The 18,230-nt window shown below is 42.7% G+C and overlaps 3 protein-coding genes across 9 annotated transcripts; 1 reads left to right on the top strand and 2 right to left on the bottom strand.

The window, feature by feature from the left end:
- Positions 1-864: 864 nt before the first annotated feature.
- On the bottom strand, positions 865-4,501 carry LOC120796689 (ankyrin repeat domain-containing protein 2). The gene is made up of 8 exons (XM_040139729.1): positions 4,433-4,501; positions 3,462-3,608; positions 3,245-3,352; positions 3,074-3,172; positions 2,866-2,964; positions 2,617-2,715; positions 2,430-2,528; positions 865-1,544 (listed from the first exon to the last, which is right to left on the bottom strand). Exons 1-8 carry the CDS (start codon positions 4,499-4,501, stop codon positions 1,434-1,436), a joined length of 831 nt encoding a protein of 276 aa, XP_039995663.1. The 3' UTR covers positions 865-1,433.
- st3gal7 (ST3 beta-galactoside alpha-2,3-sialyltransferase 7) lies at positions 4,301-10,302 on the top strand. 3 transcript variants are annotated; one of them, XM_040139482.1, is made up of 10 exons: positions 4,301-4,411; positions 5,524-5,582; positions 5,819-5,993; positions 6,083-6,209; positions 6,293-6,630; positions 6,736-6,922; positions 7,067-7,207; positions 7,601-7,750; positions 7,836-7,918; positions 10,088-10,302. In XM_040139482.1, exons 3-10 carry the CDS (start codon positions 5,845-5,847, stop codon positions 10,242-10,244), a joined length of 1,332 nt encoding a protein of 443 aa, XP_039995416.1. In that variant the 5' UTR covers positions 4,301-4,411; positions 5,524-5,582; positions 5,819-5,844; the 3' UTR covers positions 10,245-10,302. The 3 variants fall into 3 exon arrangements, with proteins under 3 accessions (XP_039995416.1, XP_039995415.1, XP_039995414.1); XM_040139481.1 differs by lacking the exon at positions 4,301-4,411 and adding an exon at positions 4,478-4,734; XM_040139480.1 differs by lacking the exon at positions 4,301-4,411 and adding an exon at positions 4,969-5,029 and having other exon boundaries at positions 5,365-5,582.
- hps1 (HPS1 biogenesis of lysosomal organelles complex 3 subunit 1) lies at positions 8,348-16,735 on the bottom strand. Of its 5 annotated transcripts, none has more exons than XM_040139475.1 (18): positions 16,569-16,735; positions 15,121-15,312; positions 14,884-15,018; positions 14,272-14,414; positions 14,075-14,183; positions 12,897-13,057; positions 12,644-12,746; positions 12,451-12,535; positions 11,947-12,002; positions 11,654-11,821; positions 11,258-11,437; positions 10,594-10,670; positions 10,363-10,500; positions 10,050-10,115; positions 9,720-9,864; positions 9,379-9,492; positions 9,176-9,258; positions 8,348-9,107 (listed from the first exon to the last, which is right to left on the bottom strand). In XM_040139475.1, exons 2-18 carry the CDS (start codon positions 15,235-15,237, stop codon positions 8,930-8,932), a joined length of 2,058 nt encoding a protein of 685 aa, XP_039995409.1. In that variant the 5' UTR covers positions 15,238-15,312; positions 16,569-16,735; the 3' UTR covers positions 8,348-8,929. The 5 variants fall into 5 exon arrangements, with proteins under 5 accessions (XP_039995409.1, XP_039995408.1, XP_039995410.1 ...); XM_040139474.1 differs by having other exon boundaries at positions 16,614-16,735; XM_040139476.1 differs by having other exon boundaries at positions 8,348-9,095; positions 15,121-16,735.
- Between the last annotated feature and the right edge of the window lie 1,495 nt (positions 16,736-18,230).

Below are 18,230 nucleotides of genomic sequence, written 5' to 3'. Positions count from 1 at the left end.
AAACGTTGTGTTGAAAAAGAAACACGTTTTTCTTTGATTAAAAAGAGGTTTATTTCTACAGGATATTACAGCCATTTCTGATGTTCTAACAGAGAGGCTGAAATTTGCAACATTTGCAGCTGTAAGGGGGAGTTTAACCATTTCATGGATAAACAGGTTCCTCTGGTTTTTGGCTGCTACACAGCACGAAGCACAAGCCTCCGGTTTCCCCATCCCCCTTCTCATTCTACGCCACTCCAGCCCTCAGCAACTGCACAGCAGCACACTGCTTGAAGTTCACATGGAATCGCAAACGACAGAGCTAAACCTGTAAAACATGTATGAGTCCAACAGATTTAAGGGGAGGGGGTCTGTTTTCCTTTCTGATACATGAATTATATTACAATGACAATATTACTGTAGTACCAACTTTTAGGGTCAGGTTGACAAAATAAATGACAACACTTTCATGTAGTGTGGATAACCTCATATTGTGCATGGCATGTGTCTCCACTAAAGTCCCTGACAGTTACACAGCCTTGCTGGGAACAGGAAATATTGTGCGTGGCTGATAATGTATCTGATGCGTTGTCTACAATGAACACATTGGTATTTAACAGACGACTGTAACTGCATTTTTTACCAAACAGCTTTTTGCATTCACATTATGGAAAATACAGCAGCAGCACAATATTTGTTGAACAAAATGTGCTCACAGAATGAATGGCTGTATGTACAAGGATTAATTGTACACACACAACGATAATTTTAAGCAGGAGAACACTAGTTCTCACACAACAGTGTGAATGGCCAACCTCCCTCAGGAACATTTGAGCCACTGATGACAGAAGGAAAATATTTCTGCTGAGCTCCCCTTGAATCCCTGACTTTAGCGGGGGGCATACCAGCCATCTCTGCAATCGTCAGCTGACGTCTCAAACGCAGTCCTGCTGTGTGCTCTGGCCTTGTCTGTCACCTTGATAAAACAAGGACCTCACGATGTATAATCAAACACAGCTTCCGTGCAACACCATCTATTAATATTATTCAACTTCCAAAGGCATCAAAAATCAGATATGAAATATCCATGAAAGTGCTCCTAAGATCATAAACCTCTTTAGAAGCGAATAAGCCAAAGCTCAGCACAAGGTTTGAGAAATGCAGCTTTGTTTCCTCATTCTTATATCTCTTTAAGATAAGCAGATCATTTTCTATTTTCAGAGTACAGACTAATCTCAGAGGTTAACAGCCATGCTTGGAAAGGCAGATTTCGATGGTGAGCACACATCAAATGGCATCATACCCATAAGGTAATGCATATACTCAAATATGACGTACACAGCCCTACAGTGGAATTACAGAATGCACTTTGAACCTGAGACAGATAGTCATAGCAAGTGACATTATAAAGAATATACTGCACGAGTACATGTACGGCTTTTGCGCTGCACAATTCACTCCTCAGGCCGCACCAGACCCACCTCCCTCAGCTTCTCCAGCCTCAGCAGGGTCTCAATGATGTCAAACTGCCATTGTTTTACCTGCTGCACTGCTGTCACTCCCTCCTGCAACACAGTTCATACTGTCAGTTTATCAGCTTGGGGTAACATTGAATGTATTTACTGGTTGAGATATGAGCCACGGCATGTTGGCCTCTACTAAGCAATCAACCAGTATCCTTTAAAGGAAGAATTTACGCTTTGGAAAATATGCTTATTCACTTCATTTCTTGTTGAACGTTAAATGAGAAGATTGATAGCAGTCTCCTATCTATGCATTAAATATGAGGCTACAGCCAGCAGGCAGCAGCTCATCTCTCTTATGTAAAAAAAATATTATAATATATGTATATATTCTGGGGGCATTTTCCCTTTATTTTACAATGTAGAGAAGGTAGAAAAACAAGGTGGGAGAATGAGGGGACATGCAACAAAGGTTCCGGGCTTGAATTGATCTGTGGATGAACCAGGATGCCATCGCTTAATTTATGTTAGAATAAAGAGTGGAAATGGGAAGAAACAGCTAGCCTTGCTCTGTCTAAAGGTGACAAAATCCACCTACCAGCTCAAAAGCTCATTAATTTTCAACTACTCACTCGTTTATTTAATCTGTAAAAGCAACATTTTTCTCGCCATTTTTTCGTGGGGTCATGTGTTGGACTGTTTCTTGGCTGGGACCAGTTGTCGCCAGCTAGCAGAGACAGTGCACTGCCAAGAAATAGTCTGGAACATATCCTTGTAAAACAGTGAGTTGTTAGCTTTTGTATAGATTCAAAAATGAGATATAACGTGTTATTACTGAGCCTTCGTTGGCTGTAGCATCATATTTAATGTACAGGTATAATTCTTAGGAAAAACAGGTAAGAAGCGTATTTCCCCAAAATGTCAAACTATTCCTTTAAAATAATCTTCAAACTAGACTAGACATGCACAACTGGAAGAACAACTCACATGATTTTTTATTTTTGTGTCAGCTCCTGAAAATATGAGCAGCCTCACTATCTTGTGTCTGTTGAGAAGCACGGCGTCGTGCAGGGCTGTGTCCCCTTCCTGAGAGTAAAAAAAATGTCTCAGTGACAGAAATGAATTATCGACATGACGAAACACCGAAGTGAAACACCGTTGACCAGCTTCCTACCCTGTCCCTGGAGTTGATTTTGGCACCCCAGGACAGCAGGTACTCCACAATGTTGGTGTGGCCTGTTCTTGTGGCCACATGCAGTGGAGTGCTGTACAACTGCAGTGTGGACATTGACGTACACTGTGACTGTGTTATTTGGATGCATATCCACATACAAACATATAAAGGACCAACTGCAAATCAGTATAACAGTATCTTCACTGAGACAGAAGCATTTGTCTCAGTACAGATAAAATGCAAATTCACCATATCTCTAACGTTCAGGTCAGCCCCGTGGCTCTTCAGGGCTTGGACAACCCCCAGGCTTCCCCCTCTGCAGGCCCAGTGTATGGCCCTGGCGTCCAGCTGAAACACAGTAGGAGGGCGCCAACCTGTTAGTAGTGCAGGCTTCAGGTCACTAGAAGGTTGAGCTTTAGTGTGTGAAGATAACGAGCAACGCGCCTGCGCCTCTTACTCGATCTTTAAAGTTGATATCGGCTCCTTTTTCTAAGAGACTTTGGACAACTGTGGTGTGTCCTTTCAGGGAGGCACGATGCAGGGCCGTCCTCTTCAGCTGGAAAATGTAAATATATTATAAGTAGCAATTATTTGTTGTGGTATGTCTGTGCTCAGAGGGAGAGCATACCTCGTCGTGGACATTAGGGTTCCCACCATCAGACAGATACTTGTCTATCACATTCAGTTTGCCTTGAGTGGCTGCATTCATGAATTCTGCAGTATCCACATGTCCTATCTGTCCATGCAGAAACACGCACGCAGAGGGACAGAAAAAAAGAACAGAGATTCAATTTTTATGTCTCCTTGTGCACATTAAAAGGAGGTTTCTCAAAATCGTAGCTCACCACAGGGATTTCCACAGACAACCTGGACGAGTGTGCTTTCCTGATCTTCTTTTTCCTTTTGCACAGCGCTATGATATTTTCTCCTTCGCTCAGGTCCAAAATCTTGCAGTGTATCTCTGAGGAAATGCTGCTCTCTCTCTCCTCCGCCTGAAAATGACAGAAACAATGACAATGAAGAAAACACTATTAGAAAAGCTCGGTGAGAAAGGTACTGTCGGCTTGTAAAGCAGAGCTGCCAAGTAGGCTAAGTGCTGTTGAGAGTCTGGAATGATAGTGTTAATGTCAAAATAAATTCACTGCATAGTGCAAGCCAGTCTTGGCCATAATAAAAGTAATGTTCCCGATAAACTGCTTCTCGTGTAAATTATGTATGTAAAACATGATTTATCAATGACAGTGTTCAAAGGAACATGTCTTTTGACTTATTTTAAAAGTAAAATAACATTTTTAAATTATTCTATTGATGACAAGTTCTTTTTTGGTTGGCTCTTTTGTTTCTTGCGTATTAAAACCCCTTTGATTGTCAGAAACATTTCTTTAACATGTTTTCATTTAAGGAACCCTGGAAGATAACTTCAAAGTAATTATATTTTCAAAGAAATTTCACAATAATGTATTTAAATGGCCAGACAGACACACAGGAGCCTTTAAAGTTCAAGTAAAAAGTCCTTGAAAGAATTCACTGAAACGCTGTTAAGTTAACTGCAACCCCACTCGGGGAAAACATATTAGGTTAAGACGGAGGAAAACACGATCCAGCTGCAAGCAATTTCATATCTAGTGACACAGTGGTCATTGGTTTGCATTCGTGCTGCTATGTGTTTTCCAGTCTATCTGCGAATGGATGTGTAAGTAGGCTGACAGGCATTTCGTCTTCATGTAACTGGTAGTTATCATTCTAGAAGCCATACTAGATGTAGGATGCTGTGATATAAGCAGAAAATCATCACGTTAGTATTTCTCCCACCTACCTGAGCTTTCTTTTCTACTCCAGCTTTATGGTCCATCACACTGGCTGCCCACTGCACAACCTCTTCCATCTCTGTTTGCTTAAAGTGTACAAAGATACAAAAAAAAAAAGGCTAATAAAGTAAGTTTGAACAGCTAAAATCTTTTTAACATTTACTAATGATCTGGAGTACAATAAAAGTAAAGTGGCGGATAAATCGGCAGATGACTGCGCGTCACTTTATGTAGAAGTGCTGCGAGCCCAGTGGCTTCCTGGCTGGATCACCAGGTTCATTGTGGGACATTGTGTTACCCCAGCAAACAGGTGTGTGTGCACTTTGGTGTGTGTAAGCATGTACGTTTGTGAGTACCTGCCAGCTCTACTCTCTCCCTCTCCCTTTCTGTCTTTCCCTCTCTGTCGTGTACGCGCACACACACACACACACACACACACACACACACACACACACACACACACACACACACACACACACACACACACACACATTCATATGCAAGTACATCCAACCCTTCAGTTATTGCGTATCCAGGTCACAAGCTGAGGGAGCATTCATTCCACGAGCTTCTGGTTTTACTAACACTTGTTGCTGCAACAGTGTGTACGTATCTGTTACAGGAGTGCGACCCTCATAAACACACTGTTTTGGGGGATTATGTTATTTTTAGAGGTTTCATTATGGTCAAGTTATACCTTGTAAATATCTCTTTGATAGACTCTGCTTTGGCAATTTTCCTATTAAAGTAAACCATTTTATAGGTATATCAAACTATACACACATACATGCAAGATATACAGATATGTTAATATATATACTAAATTTTAAGTTGTCATCCAGTGTTTCTTCATCGCGTTTTTCTCGCACTGAATCACTTTTCTGTACACTTCCCCTTTCTTGCTTTCTTTTAAGGCATTTTTTTTTTTTTTTTTATACAGACAGTTGGTCACACACAGGCATTCCTGTCAGTGTATGACTGAGGGAGGTGTTAATGGTTAACCGGCGGTATTAAGGGAGGTGGCAGAGTTCAGCTGGGTAGGAAGCAGCCGCAGCCATTTTATCCCTACAGGACATGTCTCTTCTTGCTCTCCCATCAGCCATGGAGCACAGGCGAACAGACAGTTAACTACCAGCTTACATCTCTACTGGGCTGGCTGTGAGTTATATTGTTCATATTACTCAAAATGATGTTCCTTTTGATGCTTTAGTGCATAGAAACCATTTGAAAAGACAGTATTTGTTGACATCATGGTACTCTAACTATGCTCTATAAATACATTTATGTTATGCCTTTACTATAGAAAGAAGCAATATTAGCTCATGACATTTTTGTAACAAAATGATTTAGTTTATAATCACTTCTGTGGGTTCAATACTGCGTGTGTGTTTCAGGTGGTACAGGTACAGGTACAGGTGCCATGGTGATGCTGAATCACTTGAGGCTAGAGGATCCAGATGATGGCTCCCCACTGCTGCCTGAGGCTGTGGAGGCTGTAATACCAACACCTGTCTTTCACAGGCAGCGAGTGGTCACAAAGACTGACTCCAGGGAACTTTTCCTCAGCAGGTACATCACTGCAGGTACTGTATTTATTTTGTGGACTTGCTATTTAATGCCATGAAACAAATTCTGTCAGCTTTTTCTCTGCTGTACAGGAGGGAGAACCTTGCCTTGAGTCTGGTGCTGCTGATCGGATGCTACTCAGCCATTCTGATTCCGGCATATATCCCTTGGGATCAGGGGGCAACAGTCAGCAATGACCACCAACATCCCAAAGATCTGGTACAGATACACAGCTTAGCAATCACTTTGGAGGATTTCTTCAGTCTTACCAAGTTCCTCTTTATTTTTGCACCTCTTCTCAGGTCTTACTAAATCAGTCAGGCACCCTGCTGTCAGGCCCCTGTCAGCCTCGCTGGTGTCTGAACCACCTCAAGCCCCTGCCCCGTTCCGCAGGCCTCCTAGACATCCCTGTGTTTGTGCAGCAGGACAGGCCTGTGCCCTTGGATCTGTCCCCTCCTCTGGGGCTCCAGGGCAGTGAGGAGCACCTGGCCCTGGCTCTTGCCTCTCTGCCTGAGCCGGGGCTGCCTCCATCACTGAGGAGAGAAGGCAGCTGCAGGCGATGTATGGTGGTGGGCAATGGAGGGGTTCTTCAAGGGAGCCATCTTGGATCTCATATAGATCAGTATGACATCATTATCAGGTATGTGTTTCAGGGTCAGACAGACACAATTGGAAGAATAGCTGGAAGGAATTTGAAAATACAGTGCATTAACAAAACACGATACATTTTCGTCTCTTTTACCAGGTTGAATAATGCTCCAGTGTCTGGCTTTGAGAGAGATGCTGGTTCCCGCACCACCATCCGCCTGATTTACCCAGAGGGTGCACCTCGCTCTGCAAACGAGTACAAAAAGACCACCATAGTTGCTCTGGTGGTCTTTAAGAGCCTGGACCTGGACTGGCTCAATTCTGTCATCACAAAACAGCCTCTGGTAAGCCTACATCACACGAACCATTGCACGCCGATATGGTGTATTACATAAGCCGCGAGTGTCCTAGCAACACTACTTATCACATCATCACACTCACCGCCTCACATGCTCGACATCTCCCGTGTTGTTGTTTTTTTTTACAAGAGCTTCTGGTCCAAAATGTGGTTCTGGAGGGAGGTGGTGGATGATATTCCTCTAAGACCAGAGAACTTCAGGATCCTCCACCCAGAGATTATTCACAAGACCGGACAAGTCTTACAGAAATATGCTCTGAAACAGGGAAATGTGAGTTCTAACATGCATATCCTATATTTAATTCCCTTCTGGCAAGTTGTGATACACATGCATATTCTGCTCATGCTTTGTCGTATGCTTTCATACAACACTGCATGTGAACAACGGCGTGTCTGGGTAGCCTAACCTGTCCTGAATAATACACAGATATGCCCGGCTGAGAAATGTATTGACTTTGCTATAAGACGTGGAATTAAGGGAGTGAAAGATGAGAAAATACAACCTTCAGTTCAAGAGGCTGGCACGCTCATTTTATTAGCCACTGCCCTTAAGGGATTTTTGCTGCTATGTTGGATATTTCTTATACAACAAAATATTGCTGAGTAGTCAGTGCTTATACTGGTTTGAGATATAGATCAAAGAGTATTTTATCTTCCTAAGTAGATGGTGCCAACACTAGGTGCCAGCGCTGTGGTGATGGCTTTGCAGCTGTGTGACCAGGTGAGCCTGGCAGGGTTTGGGTACGACCTGCAGCACCCAGAGGCCAGGCTTCACTACTATGAGACCATACGCATGGATGCAATGAAGGCTCAAGTAAGTTTACATCGCTTACCAAAAAAGTGGTGCACGTTTTCTTCTCAGTGATTCATTTATGGCTCATTTTAATATCATCATCCAGGTGGTGCATGATGTCAATGCTGAGAAGCTCTTCTTGAGGGACCTGGTGGCTGCAGGAGCTGTGACCGACCTCACAGGAGCTCTGTGAGTCATCAGTGCAGAGACTGATACTATATTGAACTCTACATACACTCTTCCCTGTCCCTGTGAACCCCTATGGAGTCCACCTTAACTGTGCCCTGTTGGAAGAATCCTACACAGCGCGGACTGACCTTTAAAAAACACTCAGTCTCCGAGGATGCTCTATGAGTGAGGAAAATTAAACTCTAAAAAAGGTTAGACGAGCTCATGATTGTAGAGACTAACCAAAGTATATCTAATATAAATTCAATAAACATATTACATTACCAACTGTTACAAGTACAGTTATTGTCATATGGGTGAAAAATTTGTCGACACATACAGGAGCACGCTCAGCAATTGGCTAAATTTTGTAAAAATAATACAATGGTCTATGGTTCAAACAGTACTATTGAAATTCTGTTTCCAGTGACTCAATAAAAAAAGTGATTATGAAACTACTGATATTTATTGTTTACAAAAAAGAATCTGTATTAAGGAGCCACACAGTTAATATTATTGCATGTTTACATTCGTATAAGTTATGACACTAGCAGTAGTAAAGACACAAATGGACAGTATCTGCATTTATAAAAATCAATCAGCTGCAAATTTTTAAAAAGTGGGGGGAAAAAAAACAAAAACAAAAAAAAAAAGATACAGTGAAACCATCTCCAGTATTACTTATAAATAGTAAAACAGGTTATAAATGAGTATTCAAGAATATATTACAATCTACAAAAATTGAGGAGTGTTCTTGTCAATGTACTTCCTACAAGACAAAATAGTGCATAAGCGCACAACGGTGTTCCAATTGTGCTAATCATAAACGTAAGTGCTTCCAATAAATAATTGTAGGTCAAAATATCACAGGATACATGACCTTTTACACAACGAAAATTCAAGAAACATGGAACACGGGCACCCGACAGAGTGTATATAGAGGGTGAGAGAATGTTTTTCTTGTTCTTGGCAGTGATAATGCAGTAATGTGTACCTTGGCTACTGTGACTCAGTTCAAGTGTGTGGGTATGTCTACAGCAGCGGATTGCGCGAAGGCTCCCACAGTTTGCTTGCCAGCTGTCTGCAGTGCTGGAGGATGATCTCGGTGGGGATGACCCCCAGGTGAACTGTCAGCAGCTCGTAGCACTTCACCACCTCACCCTGGTGACTCTTACTGTAGTACCGCAGCAGCTTCCTGCTGGACACAGTACTTTGTATAGTCAGCAGCACTCTCTTTTGGATTAATCACATCTATTTCTGTCACGCACAGCTGTTTACCTGTAGTAGTCCCAGGCAAGCATCCCAATGGGGGCAGAGTCATCAGGTAGGATGGGTATGTCCCCTGCCTCTAACTTGTAGCCCTGTTTGTTCAGATTTACACATTATACAATGCTGTGTTTTTAATTTACGGAATTCCACAATAACAAAATCGATTTCTTTTTATTACTGGATGCTAAAAACATGACGTGCCAGTAATTTACCGTTTCATTTTCAAACCAGAGGAAGTAGCAGAAGTAGAAGTCTCCATCGCGCAGTGTGACAGTGGAGTAGCCCTTCCGGAGAAAGCGGCGCGTTGTGCTGACCAGGCTCCAAACCTTCAGTACAGATTAGCAAAGAGAAATTCATTTTAGACAAGGATGAACAAAAACTATTGGTGTAGTTAAAATTTTGAAAATATGCTTGTTCCCTTTGTTGAAGTGAGTTCTTGGTAATCTGTGTGGTACATATGAAGCAAAGACACGGTTATCTTAGCTTAGCACAAAGACTGGAAGCGGGTGTCTTTTCTGTCAATCAGCAATTTAATGCCACACTATGTGCACACCTTGCTTTTGATGAACTGAGCCACCGGCCCCTTCCCTAGCTCAGACGTGGTGCGTTCTGTGATGTTGAGCGACGGCGCAATCATTTGCCCGGTGGATCGGTCCACACAGATAAAATGGACGAGGCCTGGGAAATCCTCCAGGTAAGTGAGATTAACTGGGTCAAGATCAATACGCTCAGGGTAACAGTGTGTAGGCATGTGCATGTTGTTAAGAGCCCTAAAAACGTGCGTGCACTTCAAGAAATATTGCAAATTTAGTTTTGTGGAAAGCAGTGAGATCAGACACAACATGGCATCTGATGGAGCCAAATTATTTTGCTGACAGGATATGACACCATGGTGATATTCCTCTTGCTTTTCACCAACAGGAAGTCCTTCCAGTCCATCAGTTTCTCTCTGGGAGAGACAGAGAGGGGGACAGAAAGACAGAGACAAAGAAAAGGACGGGGAGAGAAAGAAGATAAAGACATGAAAAATAAGGGATGCCATTGTGGACTGTCTTGCAGGTGTGTGCGTGCGTACTAAAAGCTGATTCAGAAACTTCTAAACTGATTTAGTATTGAAAATGTAGCAAATAAGTTCACAACAAAGATAGTGCAAAAAAAAAGAAAAAAAGAAAAAAGTCCAGCTGACTGATACACACTGCACCATGGTCTGGGCTCGTTCCTGCAGACCCGGGGAGAGACGTCGAGGAAAGTCGGCTGGTCCAGAGTCAATAAGAAAACACTGTCGGTATATGCCACACAGCTGGGTCTTCATATTCTTACACCACGGGATAAGACTAAACCAAAAACACGAAGGTAATCATTCAAAGGACCATCCAACGGCTTTGCTGTGATACATTTTGGCCAGCAGAGGGCAGTAGCAGACTTACTCTTTGGTTAGCCCAGGTCCTCCTCTGGCAAAGGCTCGGTTCTTGAACTCTGTCCAGACATTTTGTAACTGTGCAGACTGGATGAAAAATAAAAGAACAAAAAAGACTGTTTTTATTTGTCCAGGTCAAAAAAGTGAAAATATTTTCATATGATTAAAACACATATATTTCTATAATACGCAAGGAACTGACCATTCTGGCTAAGGTAACTTTTCTATTAGCTGCTTCTCGTTTACTGGACTATGAGTCGATTCTTTTAAGTTTAGATGGTGGTAACAAAACAAATCTTCCAACAAAAGATAATTTATAACTATAATTTAGTTTAACCCTTTTTTTTTTTAAGGAAGGTACTCAGTGTGTGCCAAGGGAAAAGAAGCACAGTTTGGACAACTTTTACTGTAGTTTCTCACAGCACATACAGGCACTGAATTTGTATGCATTCAGCTATAAACTGGTTCATGGTTTGTTAATAATACTTTAATAACGAAGGAGGATTGAAGGACGGTTGACAGGTCAGTTTATTACAGGCTATAGTAGAGTGTTGTTTTTTTACATGGGAATTCCACTTATAATGATTTTAGGGTGTTATTTGACGAAGGTAGGCATGTGTTGTTGAGATACAAATGCCTCATTTAAAAAAACAGCCAATTGCAAAAACACATACCTGTAACTCACTAGGCCCCAAGGCTTTAATGAATTTATCCAGTTTGCTGCGGATGTCGTGTATATTCAGCTGGCCTCTGGTAGCAGCAGAACCTTCTTGGCCTTCACTTAAACGCTTCTCCAGCTTAGCGAATGTCTCCAAAAACTTGTACACGGACATGGCAACTGCATTGGTGGGAATCTGACACAGATAAATAACAACAGGGCAAAGATGTGTTTAGATACACTGTATAAAAATTGTCGTTACTTAAATAAGTCCAGATTAACGCACAAGTGTGCCCCCTACTGGCCACAAAGGCCGCAACAGGTTTAGACAGAGAGGAAATTGTGTGCACGCGTAGGCAAAATGAGGAAGAAAATACAGTACATACATGAATGTGTGTTAGCATCCACTAACCTTAGTTAGCAGCACTAGTGTGATGCCAGGCCACAGTGGCAGACAGTACATGGAGTGAGGCATCATGGGATATAGCCCATCTTTGCCTGAGATCTCTAAGAAGACTCTGCGAGGGGTTGAAGGGTCTGGAGGAGGAACTTCCAGAGTCCGCAAGCTGTCCTCTGCCATCTGAAGACATTATTATTTGATCCAGTTGTGAGGTCTCATTCCAATCAAACGATCAATTTATTTTTGCATTGAATATCAGAAGTCAGGATTATCTGTTAGGTATAGACAATGAAAAATCCTCCCACCTGGACGTCTGGGTCCATAAACTCAAACACAGGGGTGCTTCCTCTCACTGGCTTGTCTGGTGACACAAAAAAAATACACAACATAGCTTTGTTTGGAAACTGTAAGATTGTAATGATGGAGCATATACTCTCACACAAATGACACCGGTCACCCCCTCAGTCCACACATTACTGTCATGTGGTCATAGATACAGGACTTTAAAATGGAGAAAAGACTCATCCAGACTCTTCTGTTTGAGTGCATACACATGTATATAAGTATGGGCTGGGATGCAGGCTGGGGCATGAATGTACTGTTTGTGTGTAGATGTGCCAAGTGTTTTTTTTTTTTTTTTTTGTATATCAGTATGTTGCTGTGTGGAATATGAACTGGCTGTGGAAACAAATCTCCCTCTGGGATAATAACGTCTCTCTCCCTCTCGACTGTATTTTCAATAAAAATGACATCTAGAGAAAATGATAACTGAATAAATACAAATACATAGATGCTACTACACAACCCACCTGAACTGCTTGAGTCTCTGTCTGTAGGGGACGGCTCTGGGGTGTAAAAACTTTCAGGACCAGAACCGGACGTACTCTCAATGTCCTGCACAGACAAACACACAACATGCACAGAAACAGACAATAAACAGGCAGAAAAGAGGTGACCAAGTGTCGTGGTGGTGCTGTGTGAGTGGCTGTTAGTATTTCCTACCTCAGGACCTGGATCATCCAGGTCTACGTTGCTAGGATACATATTCTGTGCCATGATGATGAGGGCCAGCAGGTCTGAGGTGGCAAGTGTGCTCGCATTACGGCTAGAATGAGTGGACAGAGCAAAGAAATGGCCTACCTTATCAAAAAGATCTTCAACAAATTAAGACGATGGCAGACTTAGATGAAATAACTAAGAAACAGCACAAGTTTTGGAATAAAGGTGAAGGGTTCATGGAAAAATCTGTATACACCTGGAGTAGAAGGCGAGCAGCTTGGTGTGAACCAGGATGAAGGCATGCAACACCTCCTCTCCTGCTCTCTCCACGCTGGTGTTGAGCTGCTGGACCAAGCGGCGCTCCAGGAACTCGATGCACTGCTCGCACAGCGTGGGGTGGATCAGCCTCTCCACTGCCTGAGAGAGGGAGGGTGACGACACGAGAGCGTGGGTGATCATGACCATCGTTTCCGTCCTGGGTCGAGCACCGGCTTTTCAAATGTCTTAGACTATGAATTGACCAGTGTCTCTGCCGAGAAAGAGGACTGTTTGAAGTTAAGTTGTAACTGGTCCCCTGGTGCCCTGTCTGTATAGCTGAGCAGACAGCTATACAGACAGGGCTTGAACCACGAGCTTGTCATTTCTACTTGAGCACTCAAGATTAAAGATGTATGATGGACCTTTAACATACATAGTTCAACACACATATTTTGTATTAATAAATAAATAAATAAATAAATAAATAAATAAAAGGTATCGGGAGCAGAAAAAATAATATAAACACCCAAGTCCTTCTAATACTAAGAAACTGTTGGCTTCTGGCTGTTTCTGCCATCTAGTGGTTAAACTTTTATATCCAACATCTGATGTAGCAATGCACCAAAGATGGTCAGGGTTTCAGTAACAAATAATGTGACTCAGAAGAAGGAACAAACAAACAAACAAACAAACAAACAAACAAATTACCATTACCAATGCCAAAAAACTGTGAGAAAGGAAACAAAGACACAAATAATTCAATAATTCATAGACACACATAGTGCAGTATATAATGTAATTTATACTAATCGTCAGATGCCAGAAAATGCCACCGCAAATCACTTCCAGTCAGGTTATATTTTACCACAGCATGCATGCATACTGCACATGCACACAAGCACAACACCTAATCAATATTTATTTTATGCATTAATCGCCATGATAATGCATTGACAGTTCCCTAAGACCTCTGGCTTTGCTTTATTGCATGCCGGACTCCTTTGGGGACAAAGATATTAAGCTTAAGCCTTTGGTATAGTCCTGTCCCCATGTATCAACAATCAAGTTTGTGAGTGGAAAAGTTTGCAGAATCTATAGCAAAAATCGGCCAGACCTGCAAAAAAAATAAAATTCATGTTGTGAGGCCTGCTGTATAAAAGGAGCTATGCGCTGCACCTCCACTAAGAAGCTCTGGTCGTTCTCTCGGAGGTGGCTGTAGGTCTCCAGCAGGCTCTGGAGATGCTTCCACAGCCTCGCTCTCTGCTCCGTGTCCTGAGGACGCAATCTGGTGACAAACAACAAAGCCCATGTATCAACCACACGCCGCGTCAAAACTGCCGAGTACCAAGAGAGAAACACACAAAATGTCTCACTCTTTCCTGATGAGGTTACTGCTGAGGGTGACCATGCCGAACAGGACCTCGATCATCTTCTTCATCACGTAGATCTTCCTCCTCAGATCGTCCTCTCCCTCCTCGCCGTCGCCATTCACAGCAATGTAGAGACACTCATCAAACTAAGAAGGAAACAAAATGCATGACCCCGAGCACGTGAATGAAATGGGAAATGAAGTGAGGATGGTTGTATTAAACTCCGTCCTGCCCTTTGTGTTCTCTAAGGAATAAACATTTACTTCTAATTCTGAATGGACTCTAAACAGTATCATGCACTGCTAGATGACAAAGCCTGGTTTTATTCCTTACCGAGACTCACATGACAAACGTGATGCTCCACTGTAAGAGAGGCCTACACAGTGGTGGTATACAGTGCTATTAATGTTGGCGAGGAGAAATCCAGGAATGCAGGAATCTGCTTTATACCTTAGGGCTTTTCAAAACAAGGCCAAAAAAAGATCACATCCATTTCCATTTTTTTTTCAAATGGATTTGTGTCAGGAAAATATTTTTTTTTACATCACGGAGAGAGCTAATCTAGGGATTTGTGCAGGGCTGAAGGGAGCCTTTATTTTGGGAGGCAGGCGCTACCTGGTGTAGGACGTAGATGTGGTTGTTTTCTGTGGTGAAGGAGGTGTAGCTGTCACCCAGCCTGTCCACCATGGTGCTGCAGGAGATGATGATGGGAGCAAACAGAGTGCTGATGCTGTCCTCGAAGGCTGGAAGCTGAAAAACAAAGAAAGGAAAGAGTAAAAGTGTGAAACGGCTACGGGAAGCCAGTTAAAAAGCATATGCAGCAGCATCTGTTGAACGTTATTTTCTTCTTACCCCCTGGCCGTCCTCTTGAGACGCCCCATACTGCTCCTGGATGTTCTGCTGAAATTCTGGGTCAGTCCAGTGGAAGAGGACCTCGGCGCTCTCGCTGGCTATCAGCAAGCACCTCATCTGGACATCTGATGCACACCTGTCCCTGCTTTACTGGGGTGTCCTATTTACTCCAAGCACTCCACATGCTTTATGCTATAAAGAAAAAGGTTAAAGGTACTCAGACAAACGACTTAACAGAGTCTGGGGAGGGATTTTGTAAAGTATAGAGGTCTGACAGGTTACTATTCACAGCTGGGGCATATCCAAAAAGGAGAGGGGTTTGACATCTTGAGTGTGAGGGGCAGAGAGGAACCGCAGCGCTATCAAATAAAATGGGACTAGTGATAAAATGTTGAAGTTGCACTCAATACTCAAATAATCCCAGTTACTTTTTTAACATTCCAACATAAACTTAATTTCTATGGATGGATTTCATTTTCGATGACCATACACTAAGAACGTTGTCATGAAGTGAGGATTTTGAATTGAAACTGTGAAACGCAGTTTTGTAGAATACATAAAGAAGACATAAACATTTATTAACTACACGTGTCACCATTTGATCTGAAAGAAATCAGAGAACATGATCATTTACCATGGCATGCAGTTCAAAGGTACGAACATCAATCTGATTTTCAGTCTTTTTTAAAAACAGCCAGACAGTTTTTAACAGCCCCTGGCTTTTCGGCTCCCCTGAAAGCCGGGGGAAACTTTTTCCCCCCCACACTCCATGACCTTTTGAACTAAAATAAACAGTCTCTAGCAGCTGATATTTTATCCATGACAACCTCTGATGAGAGCACAGATAAAAAATAAAAATAAAAAAAAAACACAGTAAAGAAGATACGAGTCCAAGATACGCAACTTCACTTCAAGAGGTATATTATAAGAGCAGTGATTAAGTGGCACTGGTCTTTTTCTTAGATCTGGTGAGATCAGCCTTCATTTATTGATAAATGGGTGACTGGGGCCCGGTGCCTCTATACTAAATCTAATATCCTTTATTTAGTTTTACTCTTGACATGTCTAAATAGAGGCTTTTGGGTATAGTACAGAGTTCCTTGCACTTTCATTTACATTACAGAAAGATCCACTGGCAAGGTCATAAACGATGATTATTAGAAAACAGAAATATATATTTTTTTTCTACTTGCACCTCCATGGAAAGGCAGAAATGCATCTGATCGTATTAATGCGCTGGAACCCAGCGTGTTGTGAAATTCTCTTGAACTAAACCCAGTGCTGATCCTTTGAGATCCGCTGTTTCTAAGTGATGTTGTTTTATTTTATTTTATTTTTGGGTCATCCTAAGCTGATCCGATCCGTAAACTCCGTCCCGCGTTTTACCTAGAGCCCTGCGTTACTTCCCCTCACCGAACCTCCTAACTTCCCCCATCATGCGTACTGACCGACCGTGTACGAAACAAACACGCAGTCCTGTCGCAACGACTCACGCCCCGTTCCCTGCGTCGGGGGATCCCGGCATCTCGGTCCAGCGTCCGTGCTCCCGAAAAGCTCCGGCTGCGGCTCCTGGACGCTCCTGCTCCCGCTCCCGCTCCTGCCGCCGCTGCCGCCGCCGCCGCCGCGTCGTCTGCTTCCTTCCGCACAGTCCGCAGCTCCGCACGACACCACCGAGTCATGTGACCTCAGGGCCGGGACTTTATAGGCTACTTCGCTGATCTGAAAACAGATGCAGCTATCAAGCCGTTGAGGGGCGTCAAGTAAGACTGCTCCGCACACACACACACACACACACACACACACACCCCGGGAGCCTCATGGTCAGTGGGGCAGGAAGAAGTCATGTGCTGGTGCCTTACGTGGGGCACATGACTGAGAGGCTGCGATGTAGACGCTAGTTCGGTATTTGTGGAATGCAGCTTCACGGCCGAGATTGAGGCTAGACGCTCTGCGTTTCTTGGTTTGCAATGAGAAAAAATAAAATAAAATAAAAAAAATGAATGACTACACATGCAGAGGAACAAGTGAAGGTCACTATGATGCAGAGACTGAGGCCTGTGCGCTGGACGTTTTCAAATATCAAATGAAATTCTCATCGAGAAGGAGAAGTTATGGATTACAGTTAATTGCTTGGATCATTCCCATAACATGCATGGAACTGAACACCTGGCCAGCGTTGAATAGTTCCAGCACTCAGCGAACACATTTATAGATGTCTGGTTTTTTAGAGTAATACGATTGTAAAATATATAAAACAATTAAAAACATTTAAAAAAAAAAACCCCACAATGGCTTGTAAAAAAAGCCCAAACATTATTATTATGATATAAGAGTGATAATAAATTCACTCAATATTGCGAAAACCTCGTGGGAGACACATTACAGACTGTATATGCTGCATATACACAAATACACACCCACCAAACACCAGGCTGTTTCTCAGAGAATGTTTTGATGGCTACAACAAATCTGTGTTGTATCATAATCTTCAGCACGGATTGTATGCTTAGCCTCTGAGCGGAGCAAAGAACCCCATAGCAACGTAAATATTTATGTTTTATTAACCTTGCGTGGGTCCAAATGGTCCAAAATGCCAAGAGTTCCACGTGGTGGGCCAAATTCTAATCTAGTCCATCAGTTTTCTGGGGATCCCGTGTTCATGGAAGTCTTATTTAAGCTGACTCCTGTATATACAGAGTAAACATAATGAAATCCTCAGTGTTTGCTAACAGGGCAAGGGGACCTTGCATGTCTCAGAATGGATCACTGAGTGTAAACAGTTTTAGGCAGGCCTGAGTAACGGTTACCTCCACTAAGGAGGCACTGTCACGCAGGAGTGGCCAGACGCGGCATCTCCTCCTAAATCACAACACAATTAGATTTTGTCAGAGGAAGTGACGCTCAGGAGTTGCTATCACAAGGCACAGGTTTATTTGAAGCAAACTTTGCCAATTAAATCCCTTTTTCCATGGATTGGACTGATAAGACCCTGATCTGAATGTCAGCAAGTTCACTGAGGCCTCGCTGCTCGATACTGCTTTGGTCAGTTATTGTCAACTCATTACTTACAGCTCAGAGGTGCTTAATTTACTCAATAGACGTACTTTTGA

The sequence above is a fragment of the Xiphias gladius genome, chromosome 11 (assembly GCF_016859285.1).
Source record: "Xiphias gladius isolate SHS-SW01 ecotype Sanya breed wild chromosome 11, ASM1685928v1, whole genome shotgun sequence".
Lineage (NCBI taxonomy): Eukaryota > Metazoa > Chordata > Actinopteri > Istiophoriformes > Xiphiidae > Xiphias > Xiphias gladius.
This window is presented reverse-complemented; position numbering and strand designations above follow the sequence as displayed.

What these genes read in the sequence shown, in the direction of transcription:
- LOC120796689 (XM_040139729.1), bottom strand. Translation starts at nt 4,501, where the DNA reads ATGGAAGAGGTTGTGCAGTGGGCAGCCAGTGTGATGGACCATAAAGCT. An exon ending in ATATCAACTTTAAAGATCGA is followed by an intron (nt 2,965 to 3,073) that starts GTAAGAGGCGCA and finishes ACTGTGTTTCAG; the next exon opens with CTGGACGCCAGGGCCATACA. An exon ending in ACACAAAAATAAAAAATCAT is followed by an intron (nt 1,545 to 2,429) that starts GTGAGTTGTTCT and finishes ACTGTGTTGCAG; the next exon opens with GAGGGAGTGACAGCAGTGCA.
- st3gal7 (XM_040139482.1), top strand. Translation starts at nt 5,845, where the DNA reads ATGGTGATGCTGAATCACTTGAGGCTAGAGGATCCAGATGATGGCTCC. An exon ending in ACCAACATCCCAAAGATCTG is followed by an intron (nt 6,210 to 6,292) that starts GTACAGATACAC and finishes ACCTCTTCTCAG; the next exon opens with GTCTTACTAAATCAGTCAGG. An exon ending in TGGATGCAATGAAGGCTCAA is followed by an intron (nt 7,751 to 7,835) that starts GTAAGTTTACAT and finishes ATCATCATCCAG; the next exon opens with GTGGTGCATGATGTCAATGC.
- hps1 (XM_040139475.1), bottom strand. Translation starts at nt 15,237, where the DNA reads ATGAGGTGCTTGCTGATAGCCAGCGAGAGCGCCGAGGTCCTCTTCCAC. An exon ending in ACATCTACGTCCTACACCAG is followed by an intron (nt 14,415 to 14,883) that starts GTAGCGCCTGCC and finishes TTTCCTTCTTAG; the next exon opens with TTTGATGAGTGTCTCTACAT. An exon ending in AGTAACCTCATCAGGAAAGA is followed by an intron (nt 14,184 to 14,271) that starts GTGAGACATTTT and finishes GTTTGTCACCAG; the next exon opens with ATTGCGTCCTCAGGACACGG.